Source organism: Crassostrea angulata, chromosome 1 (genome assembly GCF_025612915.1).
Source record: "Crassostrea angulata isolate pt1a10 chromosome 1, ASM2561291v2, whole genome shotgun sequence".
Classification (NCBI taxonomy): Eukaryota; Metazoa; Mollusca; class Bivalvia; order Ostreida; family Ostreidae; genus Magallana; species Magallana angulata.
The window spans coordinates 13341880-13359697 of NC_069111.1; the positions used below are offsets into that span (position 1 = coordinate 13341880).

At 34.2% G+C, this 17818-nt stretch overlaps 3 protein-coding genes across 3 annotated transcripts; 2 read left to right on the plus strand and 1 right to left on the minus strand.

Moving 5' to 3' along the window:
• The first annotated feature begins 429 nt into the window (after positions 1-429).
• On the plus strand, positions 430-2179 carry LOC128166493 (uncharacterized). The gene is made up of 2 exons (XM_052831695.1): positions 430-1166; positions 1350-2179. Exons 1-2 carry the CDS (start codon positions 575-577, stop codon positions 1766-1768), a joined length of 1011 nt encoding a protein of 336 aa, XP_052687655.1. The 5' UTR covers positions 430-574; the 3' UTR covers positions 1769-2179.
• Positions 2180-5091: 2912 nt separating this feature from the next.
• Positions 5092-10121, minus strand: LOC128166522 (60S ribosomal protein L11-like). The gene is made up of 6 exons (XM_052831763.1): positions 10088-10121; positions 9450-9615; positions 9007-9113; positions 7798-7945; positions 7162-7256; positions 5092-5174 (listed from the first exon to the last, which is right to left on the minus strand). Exons 1-6 carry the CDS (start codon positions 10091-10093, stop codon positions 5145-5147), a joined length of 552 nt encoding a protein of 183 aa, XP_052687723.1. The 5' UTR covers positions 10094-10121; the 3' UTR covers positions 5092-5144.
• A 20-nt stretch (positions 10122-10141) lies between these two features.
• On the plus strand, positions 10142-17790 carry LOC128166500 (dynein regulatory complex protein 1-like). Its single transcript, XM_052831708.1, has 20 exons — positions 10142-10351; positions 10943-11143; positions 11615-11666; positions 11743-11799; positions 11912-11986; positions 12111-12248; positions 12538-12747; positions 13320-13459; positions 13589-13648; positions 13795-13869; positions 14060-14206; positions 14414-14511; positions 14853-14986; positions 15315-15404; positions 15793-15888; positions 16151-16189; positions 16312-16460; positions 16686-16838; positions 17298-17400; positions 17562-17790. The coding sequence occupies exons 1-20, from the start codon at positions 10236-10238 to the stop codon at positions 17622-17624; spliced, it is 2196 nt and encodes a 731-aa protein (XP_052687668.1). The 5' UTR covers positions 10142-10235; the 3' UTR covers positions 17625-17790.
• The last annotated feature ends 28 nt before the right edge of the window (positions 17791-17818 follow it).

Here is a 17818-nt window from a genome sequence, read left to right on the forward strand (position 1 = left end):
ATGGAGAAAAATCAAGCAACTCGGTCAACAAGCATCGCTGTTACAAAATGGAGATACAGATTTTGATAATCCACGTGGCTGTGTCATGTCTCCAGCATACACAGTACAAGTAACCCAAAGTTGGTTATGCATGCATATTGACAGTTTCTTAAAGTACACGGTTTTCATTACCCTGTAAAATTACCAAGGGGGAGAAATTATCAGTCGTCGGGTTTAAAAATAAACTTATTTCTATACTTGGTATATGATTCACTCAGCATGAATCATTCCATATAATGGCTCTCTTAATCTCTTTCATTCTTATCACCCCCAATTGGTCCCGCGTCTGAAAAGTTTAGAAGACGCAGTTACTAACGTAAACCTTGCAGTCACAACAGCACTATGAAAGCTATCGACAAACCGAGTAACCCAGAAGTAGATAAAAACAGTGGCCAAACGTTATTTCGATATGACGCGGTTTGCGTATGTCATTCAGAACTTTTGGGTCATTGTATGTAACGTATATAATAAAGTGAAAAACCGGCTTAGGAACGCAGTTTTCTTATTCATTTCGTAGGGAGCGACAGTGTGTGCAATGAACATGATAGTCAGAGCAGCTTTATTTTTTGCAATTTTAATCTGTTTAAATTGTGAACCTCTAAGAACTCAAGCATCGAACGAAGCGGGTAATGGTTCTGACAATGCGCCGCATATTGAACAAATTGATATTGATAAAGAACTGCAGAAAGAAGTGAACACCTTAGAAAGCCGACTTGAATTCGTGGAAAACACTCTTCAAAACTTTCAAAACAATTACAACGCTTTAAAAGAGAACTTCAACAGTCTGAAAACAAACTATAATCAGGCCACCATGCGGATCCAGCAATTGGAGAACCTGACACATCAAACTGTAATGGATCTCCACGACCAGAGTTCCAAATACTTTACCCTAGAGAGCATCAACTCCAACCTTCAGAAAACGGTAGACAACACCAATGTACGGTTAGACGACAAGACGTCGGCCCTGTGGACGGAAATCAGTAATGTTACAGAGGAAGTCGTCAGTATATCCGGCATGACAAACCGGAGCTTTGACATCCTCCGGAACAAGAACGTGCTTCTGGAAAACAAGTTCCAAGAGATTTCCAACAACCAGTCAAACATTGTCTCCACACTAAATCAGATCAGTAAGTATTATAAAGTGGTCTATTTATTATCGCAAAATCCTAATTTTCTCGATCTGAATGCAATTTCCAAAGTTTACTTTTTCTGTTATTACTGGCACATGCAAAAGCTTTTCAGTGCATACGCCTTCTTTTATAGTTATGATTACACACACACCAGTAAAATACTTTGAATTTTCCTTCCAGAATTTCCAGGACCTCAAAAGAACAAGCTCGTTGTTTTCGTCGCTCAGCTCTCCAGAGAAATTCTTATATCTACCAACAAAATAATTGTATTCGACAAGAACCAGTTAAACGAAGGGCGTGGCTTCGATCCTCACACGGGGGTGTTTACCGCAACAGCCCGCGGTATCTATACTTTCTCTGCATCCATCGAGTCCACCAATTGTGACGTCAGGGGTGCCATTTACCGAAACAATGAACAATTCGCTCACATAGCTGGGCATTTCGTTGACAGGGAGGGGGCACTGGGGAGTGCCACCAGTTACGTGCATCTAGATGAGGGAGACCGGGTGTGGGTCCAATGGATGGGGGAACTGAATGGACGTGTAGGGCACGTGCAGTCTCAGTTTGCAGGTCATTTACTACATGAGATGGACATATGAATTACAGACAAATAGCTTGATTCGTCCTAAAATGAGCAAATGTTGGCTTTGCAAATGTTGCAGAAATTCCTTGAGAAATTGTGCAACTCGAACGGTCAGAAGTCAAAGATCAAATGTGTTTGTTTTGTTTTTAAACATTACGTCACGTCCATTCATGTGTTATGCGTACGAAATGTTGCACCATGGACAGCATCATTTGTATTGAACATCGCTTTTCCTAACAAAGCATTTTACCGAATCGACTTAAAATAATGTACTAGAAAATATTAAATCATAGATGTTCAAAGCGAAGGTGTTTGCAATGGTTTTTGTTTTGTTTTTGTATATATTTTTTTTGTAATTGTCTGTTTATAAGTTTGATGATTTACTGCTTACTACAGTGTAGTAGTTAATAAATGAATTCAATTCGAATCTGGCATTGCGTTTGTTAATTTAAACAATAAAATGCTTTCTATGGCGATTCATACGGGAAACCGGTATGAAGGTAGCGACATTGCAGAAAAATTAATCGCAATGATCGAGTATTATGAGGTGATCAAATTCGGTCGGGGGTGATCAATTCAATTAAACTCGAAGGGCTTTATGATAGATTTGATCACGTTCGATCGTATTTGATTACCTCATGTTACTCAAAGAACGATTTCCTCATTACTTACATTTATATAATTTTCAGCAATTGTACGATTAATTATTAAAATCATCATTGATGAAATTTTTTGGGAATATATATTTCAAAATCGATTCGTAGTGTTATCACAGACAAAGACGCTGGAAAATGTAAATATTTGTTTATATTTACATCTTTCTTCAGCATATTAATGATTTTATCGTAAAGAGTAAGTAAGGTAACTTAATTATTGTTAATGTACATCAGTAAGTTGAGTGAAAGGAACAGCCAAGTCGTCTTATATGGAATTGGACTCTGATATCATGATTATTTCGTGCAGTCTGTGATTATTCCTGGGTTGCTCAACTTGCTGATGGTATCGACCGGTCGAATATATCAGCCTTGTTAGCTTCTATAGAGCTATGAATCGCAATCGGTTTTCCTTAAAAAAAATTGAAGAAAAAATATTCGGTAGATGTATATAGTAGCGACGAAATAAATTCACTATAACTATTAACCATGAACCTTATAGAGTCACCTGGTCGCTGGGATTATTTTTTTTTGGAGGGGGAGGGGGGTCTACAACGTTTTATTTCTCCTAACGTCATAGTAAATCATTTCAACTCTATAAATTTTGATTAACTTAATTTGTTGACTATCCAGCCTCCTATTTGTGCTAATGTTGAGAAGACATATATCATAGAATTACAGATATAAATACGTATATAATATATATTAGATGACCCCATTGAATTTGAGTTCACAAAGTCAAACTACATTATACAATTATTGCCGTTTTTGAGGTCAATACGACGATTTAGCTCTACCCGAGAAGTACAATATTCACAGAGCCGAAGTCGACAAAAACAACAATAATTGTTTAAATTCATTATATGATTTAGCGACGACGAATTGTCAAATCAATTAATTGAGAGTGTTCTCAAGCGAACGTTTTTGTTTGAAGCAATATAGCCGAACAAATGCGATATTTCATTGCATGATTTATTTTCAGTCCAATGTAGAGGAAATCAAATGTTACATGTATATTGACCTCCTAGGTCACACATGTCACATGCAGGTGAATATAACGTTTGAATTTTTCTAGCACCAGCCAATCAGAGAGCTATGAATTAATCGATTATATAATAAATGTAAATGTCTTGTCTGCTCAACATATTGAGAGACCTTCTCAGCTCTGGGGCAAAATTGCTCGAATGATTATAATTGTGCTTCAAATATGATTAAGAAAAATAAATTACAACCACCATTTATATGTTTTGCAACACAAGATACAAAAGGAGTTCTGGCACTGTCTTCTCGTGGTAAACCATAGCGCGTTATCAAATAGGAGTTTCTTCTCTTAATTTTGCTTATGACGAAATGAAGGTAGTCCCTAGAACTGCCATAACTCAACTATAAACATATCAATTATAGACTTACGTCAACCCAGTAGTAGACGTAAACTTACGACTGTATTTTGACGTAACGTCACACGTAAGACATTTTGTGAATAAGCAAAATCTTACAAAAAAATCTTACGTCTACGATTAAACGTACGATTTTTTTGTGAATAGATCCCCTGAACAATAGCTGTATATCTTATCAAATCTGCTTTGGAGTGTCAAACACAAAAATCAGATTATTAAAAATATTTCTTTATCTAAAAATTCACACATTACCTGATTGAGATCCCACCCTACCCCGGGGGTTATAATTAGAACAAGATTAAATTACCTGCTTTCTCACAAATTTTTCCAGCCAAATGCTTAAAGATTTTTGTAAATTTATTCCTCTGTAAAAAATCAACCCCTCATTGTGGTCCATCTCTGCCCATGGCTATTTGAACAAACTTGAATTTAATATCTGAGGATGCTTCCACAAAAGTTCTAGCTTTTCTGACCAAATAATATTTTCCCCTTTTTATTTTTATGTAAATATTTACCGCCATCTGTTGTGACCTTACTCTACTCAACTGGGATCATGATTTGAAGAAATTCTAATATACACTACTCAAGGAGGTTTTCAGCCAAGTTAGCTCCTTTTTCAGAGGATGCTCTGTGCCAATTTAGCTTAAAAATGGCCCAGTGGTTCTTGAGAAATTGATAGTGAAAAGTTTATAGACTGACAGACAGACTAGACAAAATGTGATCTGGAAAGCTGATTCGAGTTCAGGTAAATTTGCCTTTTTCCAACATTTATCATTTCCAAATCAGTATCCACCTTTTATGATTTTTATTTTTATTTTAAATATAATCTATAGGAATTTTTCAGCCATCCATATGATGTCCTCTTTTAATGTCTTAATAGTTACATGTATATATTTACATATGATATACCGATTATGATTCCCTCCATTTCTTACGGAAACTAAGATCATAGGAGACAATTCGGCTGTTTCTTTTAGCAAACGTACTGATGTACATTAACAATGATTTGGTCAATTGTTCTTACTTTTTATGATCAACTTATTAATTTGTTTAAACAAAGATGTAAATATAAACAATAAAATGCTTTCTTTGATGATTCATGTGGGTTTATATGAAGGTAGCGCTAACGCAAGTGATGTACTTTTTCTGCAATTAATTATTTCGCCATCTTCATATGCCGCATAAATCACCAAAGAAAGCGTTTTATTGTTTAAATGAATTATAAGTAGTAGCAACTAATATTGTTACTTCTTGTTACTCTTTTGTTTGAAAATATGACACAACAAATATTTATTTCCTTCGACCAGGACATATTTTATTTTTTTCTTCACTCATACAGTCTTTACTTTCCGGGAAGAATGATACCATCATACTGAAAAAAGAAAAGAAATTTCTTCAGTTAGTGAATGAAATATTTCCAACAAGCTTCTTTACATGAGCTAGGCTTTTGGAAACGATCCTCTATTATCATCAAATCAAAAATATACTCCACAAAGAGAACATATTGCTCTTCCACTACAAAAGTGTTTCCAGTCAATACAACCCAAATATTATTTACCAAGGTATAAAACCACTGACATTGATCTTATAGGACACCAATCATATCATAAAGGACATTTTGTAAGTAAAGTCTGACATGCGTATGAGATTGAAAAAGCCCATCACAATAATCAACTTGTATACCCAGTTTACACTTGGGTTAAGTGCACTAAATTTAAGCTAAGTGTTTCTATTCCTTCACATATCAATGGATTTTCATGTGATAAATTACTTGAACCTTTATCACATCAAACTCTTATGAGATCCAAAATGGCAAACATCAGTAGGTGCACAACAGGAGAGCATGCTATATTTAACTAAATGTCAACATAGTGGTTGGCATTCTAGCTATTACACAAACATATCCTTAAAAGCTTTCCTTGAGATTTTTTTCATATTTCATGGTATGCCTATCTCATTAAAAACTTTTGCACAAGCATCTTGCCAGTTGAAATTATTGAATAAAATATTTTTATAACATATATTTCATTAAAACAGGGAGTTTCATTGTACACAATCCTAAAAACAAATTAAGGTACTAGTCCCTGTAATCTTACAGTGCATTCAAGAAAACTTCACAGCACCTTTCTGTGCGCAATAAATATTCAGTTTTGTTTGTATGGGTGAAACTGAAGCTCTTTGGTCAACCCGAACTTCCCCATGAGCTATAGTTTTGCAGGTATTATATTACATACATTTTCTTGGAAAGAATATTGCAATCAGCATGCTTAATTTACAGAACAAAAATCTATTGTGCATGACCAACAAATACAGCACAGTGCCACTGACAGAAAGCAAATGGTACCTTGTATGGCTGATATATAATTGAACATGTCTAAGACAAGCTTAATTTGACATTCACAAACTAGTTACAGGCAAAGATTTGAAGCTTCAAGTTCATGTATTGGATGGACACAAAGAGTATTAAAATTCTGATGAGCTACTTTTTTACAAACTTTCATACAAAAATCAAAATGCAGTGTAAAGTATAAGACTTAAGATTCTGTTGCAGTGCAGTATGTTGAGAAGTTATGATGTGTAGAATCAACTATGTAATGATATGTCTCCAAAATGCACCAATTTATTTGATTCTATTACATGTTTGAATAAAAGGAGCAATTTTGTATGCCTTGAAAAGTCAAAGTGTAAAGAAGTCTGTCTAAACCTTGCCATTATAATACTGTGAAACATGCCTGTAATGAAGTGCCAGGGACAGGTGATTTATCTTCATTACTATTACTTATTAGGTTTGTTACTGACTGTTTAATGAAATTTGTGGGGTCGGTAAAGTCCATAGAAGGCGAGGCTTCGCCTCGCCTTCTATGGACTTTACCGACCCCACAAATTTCTTTAAACAGTCAGTAACGAACCTTATAAGTGTTTTGTTTTGTCGAGGACCTAAAGTTTGATATGTAAACAAACGTTTGTGTAGAAAATCAGTTCAAATAACGTTACGTCCGCCATGTTGCCCTATAAATTTTGACGCTTGCCTTTTAAAGAAATTTGTAAGGCAGCCACGTGACGCGTTTCATCCAATGACGTCGCGACATTCTAGTCCGAGGCAAAACAAAAGTGTTATATCTGTCAAGTTTACAACATGCAATTAAGTCACATGGAATGAAAATCACTTTGCTGAAAGCGTCAATTCATTAAAAGCGTGTTCGCTATAACCGTGTTTTACTAAAATAATTTTAGGAGGCAATGAAAAATATAGGAATCAGACCACTGGCAAGCACAGATGATCAACAGCCAGAAATAGAGATATTCTACAATTGTAGACAGAGTGGCTTTGGGTTAATGCAGATAATAAACATACATACCTTCTGTTGAAACCATTTCATGGCTTCCTCCTTTGAGATTTTATGTTGTGGGCCTATCTTACTTTTTCTCTGTCGTCTGTAGGCAATGTTAAAACCTGAAGGGAGAAGGAAATTAGTAAACTAATATGTGACACAGAGCTACTACGTAATCTTTTGTTGATAATGTAAACTGTTAACATGCCAGCAACTCAAAGCTTTCATTAGAGAGGTTGAGATTTCAAATGTGTACGGGTACGTGAACTAGTGGAATCATCTAAATTCTTCGCTTATTACGTCATCAGTTTCTGTAGCTTTTTACAACAAATAAAGTCTTATTGATGAGTGAATGTATTCTTGCGATTCATTACATAGATTTTTAAACTTCATTTGCATGAAAATTGATAAAAAATTTATCATTTATTTGGAATTAACTAAATTCATGTCACAAAACTGCGTTGATTTATGTACACATTTATATCCTACAAGTTAAGAAATCTCAACTGATAAATTACAGAAACGTGTACGTGTAGTTTAAACACACGTACGCGTACACGTTTTAAATCTCAACCTCTCTATTGTCTGTAGAATATTTATTTTATATAACAGAATATTTGAGTACTATAAGATGAGACATAGGTTACTAATCAAGGTTTTTACCTGGTCGACTTAGCACAACATAGAAATCCATTCCGTAAATACCAATGCCGGGGTCGTATTTGATTCCCAAATCAATGTGTTCCTGAATACCAAACCCAAAGTTTCCGGTGTCAGAAAAGTTGTTCTTTTTTAATTCATATTCTCTAACCTGGAAATAAATGCATAAGTATTTTTTTTAGCTAATATTTATGTTTATGTATTGTGTGTAATAAATTGAATAAAAATAAATTTTCTAAATAAAACACTTAACCAACACTTTAGTCCTGTTAGCCCAAACACCCAACACTCAACTATAGTATCAACATGACTGCAGTAATGCCCATTGAGATAATAATGAGTTGAGCAAATGACCAGAGATTAGAATTTTCATTCTATCAGGAGAGACTAATATTTTATCTTCTTTAGTTATGCCTCTTAAAACAGAGAAAGCTACTTCATGCTGTTTGATCTCATTTTTAGACTACAAAAATAATTAGCAAGGATCTTAACACGTTGTATTGTTAAAGTAAGACTCTTTAAAAAGATTTCAAGCAAGACGCCCACTATTATTTTTATCAGAGTAAGCTGCAGGACTGATGATCTATTGAAAACAAGTGGACACTGTTACTCTCATACCTATTTGCTACAAGTTGGTACGTGAAAAAGTACTTGCACGTAAGGCCACATAAAATAAATATTTAGATTTTCATCCTCATTGGCAAAAAATATGGGGCCATCAGGTTGATATTATTTTTCACTTTTTAAAACATTTCTAATTCACCGCTCATGTTCTTGACATAACAACAATTTTAGCTTAATAGTTAATGTTAATATGAGTACACAAACCAACTAGTAATCTTTGAATTCCATTTTGTTTCAACTTAACAGCTAAAACATGTAGACATTTGTATTCAAATAATAAAAAACTTGATTGAAATCAAACAATTATCCACGTCAAGCAGCCATTAAATTTCTGACTTTTATGCATACCCAGCACAATTTTTCCTCTACAATTTTTTTCCCCACACAATTTTTTTTTTCAAAATTTAAATTCATCAGCACCATCAAGGGCTGCTGGGGATGAGAATCTAAATATTAATTGTGGCCCAAGATTGCAAGTTTTCATTGACAACAGCAGAAATGCAGCTTTATCAGGATAGTATTTTCTCACAAATCTACAGCTGAATGAATGGAATAGCAATTGTTTGGTTTCACATGCCAATTACTCACTTTGAGTCCTCTCTCCAGAATTTCCTCTGCTTTGGCTCCTCTCACGGTGCAATGTACAGCAATCTTTTCGTTTCTTCTGATGCCAAAGGACCTGACAGTGTAGCGGGCTAAATGAAAATAACTTAAGTTATATAACTTTAGAAATATGTACATACAAAAAACAGAATAGAGCACAAGTTGAGGAATCAAGAACAATGGATGGGTTGGAATAGTTAGGACAAAGGATCAATTAAGCAGTATTTCATTTGCAAATTAATTTTAGATCTTTAAAGGTATTGAATGTAGTGCAAGCAAGCAACATTTGCTACATTGTATTTGCATTTAATATCTTACATTGCGGCCAACAACCAATTTTTTGCACTTCCATGCTTCACTGCATAAAGAAGCAGGCAATCGTGAATGGTTACAAAATAATTTGCTAGACTGTGGTTTTAATAAGATACCTTTAGAGAAGACAGGCTGCTGGCCAGTCAGCTGTTCCAGCACCTTTGATGCTCGTGTCAGTCTGTCACCAGACTCTCCCACACAAATGTTGAGGCAGAGCTTTTGGATCCTCAGCTCTCTCATAACATTCTGTTTCTTCTCTTTCTTCTTGCTCTTGTCTTTGTCCTACAATTCAATAGCAATACTTGTCAATTATATTCATTTAAATGAACAACATAAAAATCATGGACTTTCACATACGAATATACACAACTGTCAAACATTAAAATAGCACGTCTTCATATGTAACATCAATTTATGGTCGATTACTGCTCTCAGATTCTTACACCGACCGTGGTTGTTTAATTAAGAATTGTTATGTGTAAAAGTGTTCATGAAATACGTTAATCTTCAACAAAATCAAAGTATTGTGGCTCCAATTCAGACACCTATTTCATGGTATCTTCATTTCTACCAAGTCGATGGGTCAAGACACCCCCGTTTTCTCTTTTATTTCAATATGAATGGAAATAAATTGCAATACGTAATATCACCACATAACAGGGGATACGTTAGAACCTAAAGACTAATAAGAAAATGCAGCAATGCATCGATGTTTGTCGATTTTTGACGGCATGAATAAACACAAGACACTAACCGCCATGTTGGCTGTACAGGAAAAGGAAGTTGCATGTTTATTTTTACCGGAAGTTTGATATTAGCCATTTTTTGTAATGGCTGTCCGAGCATAGCAACACAACAAACTATCGGAAAACTAACTGAAATACAACAAATTACGGTAAAACATGAGTTCCAGTGGTGAGGAAGATGAAACTGGACCAAGCGTTGATTCAATGGATCCAGAGGAGAGAATCCAAGCAAGACGAGAGAGAATAAATCGACGAATTGATGCAGCGAAAAGGTACATTTCATTATACACTGTTATAGTTTGAAGTGTAATGCTTGATCAGTTATTTTAGAAAAAGTTGTTTTAAAAGTTCATTGCCAAAATTTATAATCACTGCTTGCAGATATCAGTTTACAGCCAATTTTAACAAATATAAAAACTGAAATAAGTGAGGATACTGAATTAAGATACATTTAACTTAAGAGCAGTTCAAAGGAATCAAAACAACTCACCTCCAGACAACTCAAGCTGTCTTAGCACCTTAAGAAAACTCTCCATACAAGAAAAAATCCCATTTTTTAAAAATCAGTTCTACAAAAGAAACAAATATAAATCACTTGAAAGAAATACTGATAACTCAGAACTTAGTGATATGAAACACAAATATAACAAAATATCAGCTTCAACAAACTGAGTGTTTTGCATGTAGAGCCTTCACAACAAAAATGTGATTCTTTTTACTGATAAGGCCTAATAAACTGGTAGCTATTTCTTCAATTAATAACGTTCTCTTGTATTCAGTTATTGAAAGCATATATATAATAAATAAAGAGCCATGAAATACAGCTAAAGAAATAAAACAGGAATGCCTTATCTTTTTTGTAGAGCTGAACTTGGGGAAGATCCTAATGACAAAAAGGAGGTCAAAGAAGAACTCAGCAAGAGCCGGAAGCAGGTTGAACAGAGTCGTCTAAGATTGACAAAGTTAAAGCAGGATGGCAACGAGCTAGTAACAAATATACGAGTTGCTGGAGATTCCCGTGAAGCAGCAAGACGTGCGGAGGATGATGATGCAAAGAGACAGAGGTATACTAGTCATATAGATGAAGCAATTTTCAGAGAAGTAATGAAGTATATTGGATTTATTAATTTTATTACAGATAATACAACAGTATTGCTACAAACATTTTCATCTTGAATCAATGAGGCCTTAAATTCAAGTGTTAAGCTGATATTTGTTAATATTTATCTATAGGTGCATTGGCTTATTTGTAATGATGTTTTTGTAAATCTACAAATTAGTTAAAATAAAGTTGTTTAGAATGAAAGTTGGCTAATAGCTAGTGTTAAGTAACAAGCATGTTCTCCTCTCAGTTTCAGTATTTTTAAAAATCCATTACTAGAGTAATAATTGTATGAATTGTTTCAACAAATTTTCATGTTTAAAAAATTTCAGGTCAGAAAATATTAGTATGTTTCATTTAGATCTCCATGTATAAACCTGTTTGTATAGTGTTTAGTTGATACAATTTCATTATCTCAAATAATTCTTTTTAGGAAAGACAGACTGGAGCAGGAAGCCAAATCAGGGGCAGAAAAGTTCGAAGAGGTAAATGAAACTTCTATATAGATATATTACATGTTTGCAGATTCTGGTTATTAATTAATTTACATTTTTTTTATAGATCACAAAGAAATGGGAGCAAGCATTACAAAAAGAGATTCCTCAGTCTTTGTATCAGGTGAGAATATTAATAAAAGCGATATTCATATTAAAAAACAATGTTTTTGTAGATTTCATTATAAATATAAAATCTATAACTTATCATAAAATGATTATTTTTTGTTTTGCAGATGTTGAGACAACAAAAAGATGCATGCAAAGCAATTGTTCTGGATAAAAACAAACTCATTAAAGACTTTCAAGAGGTATGTATTTGTCAAGTTTTGAATGAAAAGGACATTTGCAATATGAATTGATACTGTATGCTATTATTTATGCCTAATGGACAGTGCTTTTACAGTTGTCTAAATCTTTATTTGTAATTGATAGGAGTTGCAAAAGAAAGATGACTTGTACATAAAGGATCTGAAGAAGCAAGCTGATGATATCGATTTGATGATTGAGAGAATGGAAGAGCAGATCAAAAGTCTGAGTACATCGTACAAAACAGAGATTGAGGAGATTGAGGTGGGTAGTATTCCCGATAGAACATTAGATCAAAGCAGAGAGAGAGAGAGAGAGAGAGAGAGAGAGAGAGAGAGAGAGAGAGAGAGAGAGAGAGAGATGGAGAGAGAGAGATGGAGAGAGAGAGATGGAGATGGAGAGAGATGGAGAGAGAGAGGGAGAATAAAACATCTTTATTCAAAAATAAAATGGAAACAATTAAGTGGACATATTTTTGTAATATTTTCTACTTAAAAGCTAGAGCATGAAAATTCACATTACAAAAATGATAAAAGGAGAGTTGACTTTACAGAGAGCATTTGTGGCAGAGAGGAATGAATTGTTAGAGCAACATAAAAAGAAATGGGAGGAGAGAATGGAATTCAGAAGACAGAAGGAAATAGAGTACATGAAGGCTCGGGAGAAGAGAGTGGAAGATTATGAACAACAGCTCCATAACATTAGAGTGCAGGATGCAGAGGAATACAACAGGATCAAGATCCGAATGGAAACTGATGTCCAGGTAAAATCAGCTGTAACCGCATTATATTTAGCATGTACAATATTTTCAATAATCAAGTACAGTTTTGATTTAGTGCATTTTTGAATTTGCCTAATTATATTCATAAATGCATGACATTAGATGATGTACTAGTTTTTTTGTTGTTGCTAAAAATGCCAAGTGTATTACACAGCTAAATGTATTATATGTTTACACTATATGCATGGTATGTAATGTATCAGTATACATGTATAAAGAATTTTAGCAGATGATATTGCATGTATGAAATACATCATCATAGTTAAATGAGATTAACTACTGTAAATTCTTAATTAAACGCGAAGAATTATTATCCATGTTAAATCGTGAGAAGCACCCTTCACTGAAACTAGAAACTTGCCATTATTTTCTAAGAATTGAGAACAATGAGAAATAAGGTAAAGAATTCCACATTCACGATTTTATATTCTCGCAATTTGATACAAAACAGCGGGATCGCGGAATTACGTACTCACGTAATATAAGTTTAAACATACACTCATTCATCATGAAAATTATCAAGCATCTATCTCAAGTCTATTCTATCTTCATAGATTTTGGAACAGCAATTACAGCAGATGAGGGCAACTTACCAGTTAAACCAGGAGAAACTAGACTACAACTTCCAGGTGTTGAAGAAGAGGGATGAGGAGAACCAGATTACTAGGAACCAACAAAAGAGAAAAATCACCAGGTAATGTTTGATTGATTTATCGTACGTACCACAAGCTGTAAGCTTTAACTCTTTATGATCCTGAATATTTTGTGTTAGCATTAAATATTTTTATGGAGAACCCTCATCAGCTACTTTCCTCTGTTTTAGGTTACAAGATGTGTTGAATGGACTGAGGATAAAGATAGCAAAACAGGAGAAGCAATACAGGTATAAAAAATTGACTTGTACTAAAAATAATTATTGCAAAGAAAGTAGTATTGACTCACACCGACTGCAAGGAAAATTCCAAATATGTTTAACAGTCAGGGATTCTGTGCAGACTTTTTGAATAAGCTACAATTTTTATCGGTTAGGGATGAAAACCAGCAGCTAACAGAGGACTACAAGAGAATCACAGAACAATTCAGGGATCTCCAGAGGAAATCAAGGTAAGAAAGAAGAAAACAGAGCATTAATTTTTGCCTGCATGTATTTAGTTTTGAAAATCATTACTCACCAAGTGTTTCTGATCACCTCATTTCTTGAAAATCACACAGAAGAGTGGAGCAGAGATGTTGGTGAAATTGCAGAACATTATTTGATATATGTTGATGAATTTATTGGGGTGTTTTTTTGCAGGCATTTTATGCAGGCTGATTCTAAGAAGTTTGAGGATGTGTGGTGCATGAATGAGGCGGAGTGCAAGGAGCTGGTGACCACACTGGTGGAGGCTGATAGGGCCATCCACGAACAACAGCTGGGAATACAGTATCAAAACCCAGACCTGTAAGTATAGATATAATTGTGGCAATTACTGGATATAATCTAAGCTCAGGTGCCAATAAAAGGCTGATCAATACCTGATTTGAGCTTTAGAATCAGTTGTGAATTTTTCCTTCTCATTTACCTTATAAGTATGCTTATTATGTCAGGTAGTCACATTTTATTCAGTGTTACAAATTATTCACCCTGTATCCCTCTTTGTTTTGATAGGTCCTTTGCAGACAATGTTGGCCCCATTAAGAGTGCTGCAAGTCAGAAAGGAGGCATGTCTGCTCAACAGCTGGTCCAAGAAATTTTGTCACAAGCTGGTAGGTGGTAGTCTTTGGTTATATCTGTAGGAGTCAGGGATTGGATCACCAGCATCTTCTATATTCTTATATACCCTAAATGGTTGTTTCTTCATGATTTAAATGCACTTTTTATGCTCATAAATGAATCTGTATATTTTCAACCCATGAGGATTTTTTAAAATTTGCATGGTTTGAATATTTCAAATCATTTTGTTTGATTATATATTGGAAAAAGAGAGTAAGCCAGCTGAGAAATAACTGGTTTTTAGTTCTTATGTTATGTGAGCACTTTAGAGAAGAATCTCTCAAAGAGTTGTTCCCCTTGGAATGTGTTGATGTGATATTGTTTACTATTCCAGAGAGCCAAGGCGAGAAGGAGGAGGAGGAGGATGATGACATTCCCTCAGACAGGAAGCTTCCCAAGAGCACCCTGCTGTCCAAGATCTCTGCCACCACCATCAAAAGTGTGCTGGAAGTTCTGTGTGACGAATCGGTGAGTGAAAAAATAGTCTCTCAATTCTTCTCATTTATGGTACCCAGAGAGTGATTGTCCACTCTTTTTTAAGAGGTATTGAGATTGATGGTCATGACCATTTTTAGACTATATCAATCTTCTCTAGGAGATGATCGAGCTTTGTATAAAGATGAAAAATATCCAAATTGTAACGTTAAAATATTAGGAATTTCTTTTTACTGAACAAAAATTTTGGCTTTAAAAATCATCTATAAATATAAGGAGGATTTAATGGTTATTCTCTTGACCATCAAGCCTCCCTAAGTGACATCCTTCTAATATTTAATGTTACTGTTTGATTTGATAGGGATTTTTGGTTGAGTCCAAGCTGAACAAACTCTTGGCTCCTTTGGAGAAGGACGAGAGGTCTCTGATGAAGTTGGATGCCATCTTCAGTGTGAGTAAAACTTGTCTTTTTTTGCAATGGGGGAAGGGTTTCAAAATATTTTACAACATATTAACAATAAATTACTCTGCAATTTTGTAAATTGTATTGGATCACATACTGTAGATTCCTTATTTTATGCAATTATTTGATTCCACAATCGAACTGTTTTGCATCAAATTGCAAGAATATAAAATTGTAAGTGCAGAATTTTTATCATTGTTGCATTAAGTTTACTTCTCTTTGAAAAATAAAAGCCAGATTTTAAAATTAGCAAGATGTGCTTCTTGCGATTTTATGTGGATATCGTTTTAAATTAGGAATCTACAGTAAACTTTTCACCCTTATACCTGCTAGATGTACTTTAACTGATGATAAAATTTACTTTGAAACAACACAGGCTCTAGGAATTGACACAGAGGAGGATGTCCATTTGCTGGCCAGTTACTTCATGCACGTCAAGGGGGGCAAGAAGCCAGAAGAGGAGGAAGAAGAGGTGACAAAGTTTACTTTATTCTAACTTGTCCGTGTCAGTTGAAAACAATTAAGACTAGAGAATTTGATTGTTTGAAAAAATTTTAAAATGTGTTCATTTGATCCTAATTGAAAAATTAAAGATACTCATGTACCGTTTTATGGTATGGGAAGCTTACGGTACTACTTCCCATTATCTTAATATCAATATGAACATTTTCAAGTAATGTTTGTAGTTTATATTTTATAAATATACTCACGATATTTATTTTGTCTGATTTCAGAAGGAAACAACAATGGAGGAAACCCAGACAGAAGGAGATGTATGTTACCATTTTTTCATGCCCTTTTTTTTGTTTGTAAAAGGTTTTACTTTACACAATTTTCATTATGCATTTTCAAGTTACATTTTATTCAACAGAAAATAATATCAATCTGATTTTAGATGGATGATATTGATGCCGAAATCAGAAAATTGACAGGCAAGGAGGGTGATGTTGATTCATCCAAGAGTGAAACGATAGAGTTGATCCACCACAATGAAGTGATGAAGGCTCTGAGAGCCTTTGTAGAGGAGAACAGACAACCATCCAAGTAGGTTTCTTTTTATTGTTAAATTATGAAAAACCTTAACTTCATATTGATTGATCATTATAAAGTTGATTCACATCATTTGTCATTCTGGTGTGCATAGAAGTTATAGATATTCAGAAACACAAAAAATATATTTTCAAATATTAAGTTTTGAAATTCTTCAGCTGATACTATTAGAAATGACGCTTATGTGAACCCAAAAATGTGAATAATTGCATTGAACAGAGAGAGGGTGAAACAGTCCCAGTTTAAGATTGCCTCCCTGGAGGAGCGAGATAGTTCCGAGGACTCGGACTACTGGGCCAGCTATGCCAAACTAGTGGATGAGAAGAAAGAGAGGCTCTGGGATGCTCTTGTAGAAGGACTAGAGAAATACAGGTAACTGATTAGAATGTCATCATTTTAAAAGAAAATCTGTTTGATTAGAGAGAATCTGGTCAGTTCACAATATGCTCACATGATTACCGGTAATTCAAATGATTTTAAATAAATATTCTGTTTACGGTAAGTGCCAATCCATGCATTTTTGCATTTATACTGGGTAAATCCTTTTTTTTGGAATAAAAAGTTTTAATTTAGGTAACTGATTAAAATGTCATCATTTAAGAAAAAATATGTGTGATTTGAGAAAATCTGGTCAGTTTACAATATGGTCACATGATTAATTCACATGATTAAAAATTAATATTCTGCTTACGGCAAGTGCCCATCCATGCTTGCTTGTATATATACCCTTTGTTATCATGAAAAGATTTAAGTCTGTGTGCCCTTGTTAAAATGATAAACAATGAGGAAAACAGGAACTTCAAAATAATGACCATCACTTTTCATCCACAGTGAAGTTCTGACATCCAGATCTGGCCTCATAAATGAGACTGATGCTCTTCGCCAACAAAATGCCGAACTCCGAATGCTACTCCATCAATATGTGAATTCAAAGGTAGGTTGACACATTGATAAAATTGAAATACAAAATGTCAATTTAAATTTATTTCATAAATTTGGGTGATAGTTTTTCTCCAAGTAGAAAAGTATTGATCAATGTGTTAAAAAAGCAGTTTTTATTTCACAACTACAATCATTTAAAAATTATGTTTTTAGGTTAATGCTGAATTGGAAATTCCACCAACAAGAGTTTTACAGCTTGAAATGAATCCTCGATAAGGTGTAAAGCTATTTCAAAAGATAAGAAAGAAGAACATATTGTTTTTAAGTGATCCGTCCGAACATTCAGTTTAAACTCTGTCAGGAGTATGTGTGATATTTTCTGTTAAATCTGTGTATAACATGTACTATTACTTTGTTGTAAATAAATACAAAACTCCGAAGATTTCTTTATTTCTATTATTTTTAAACCT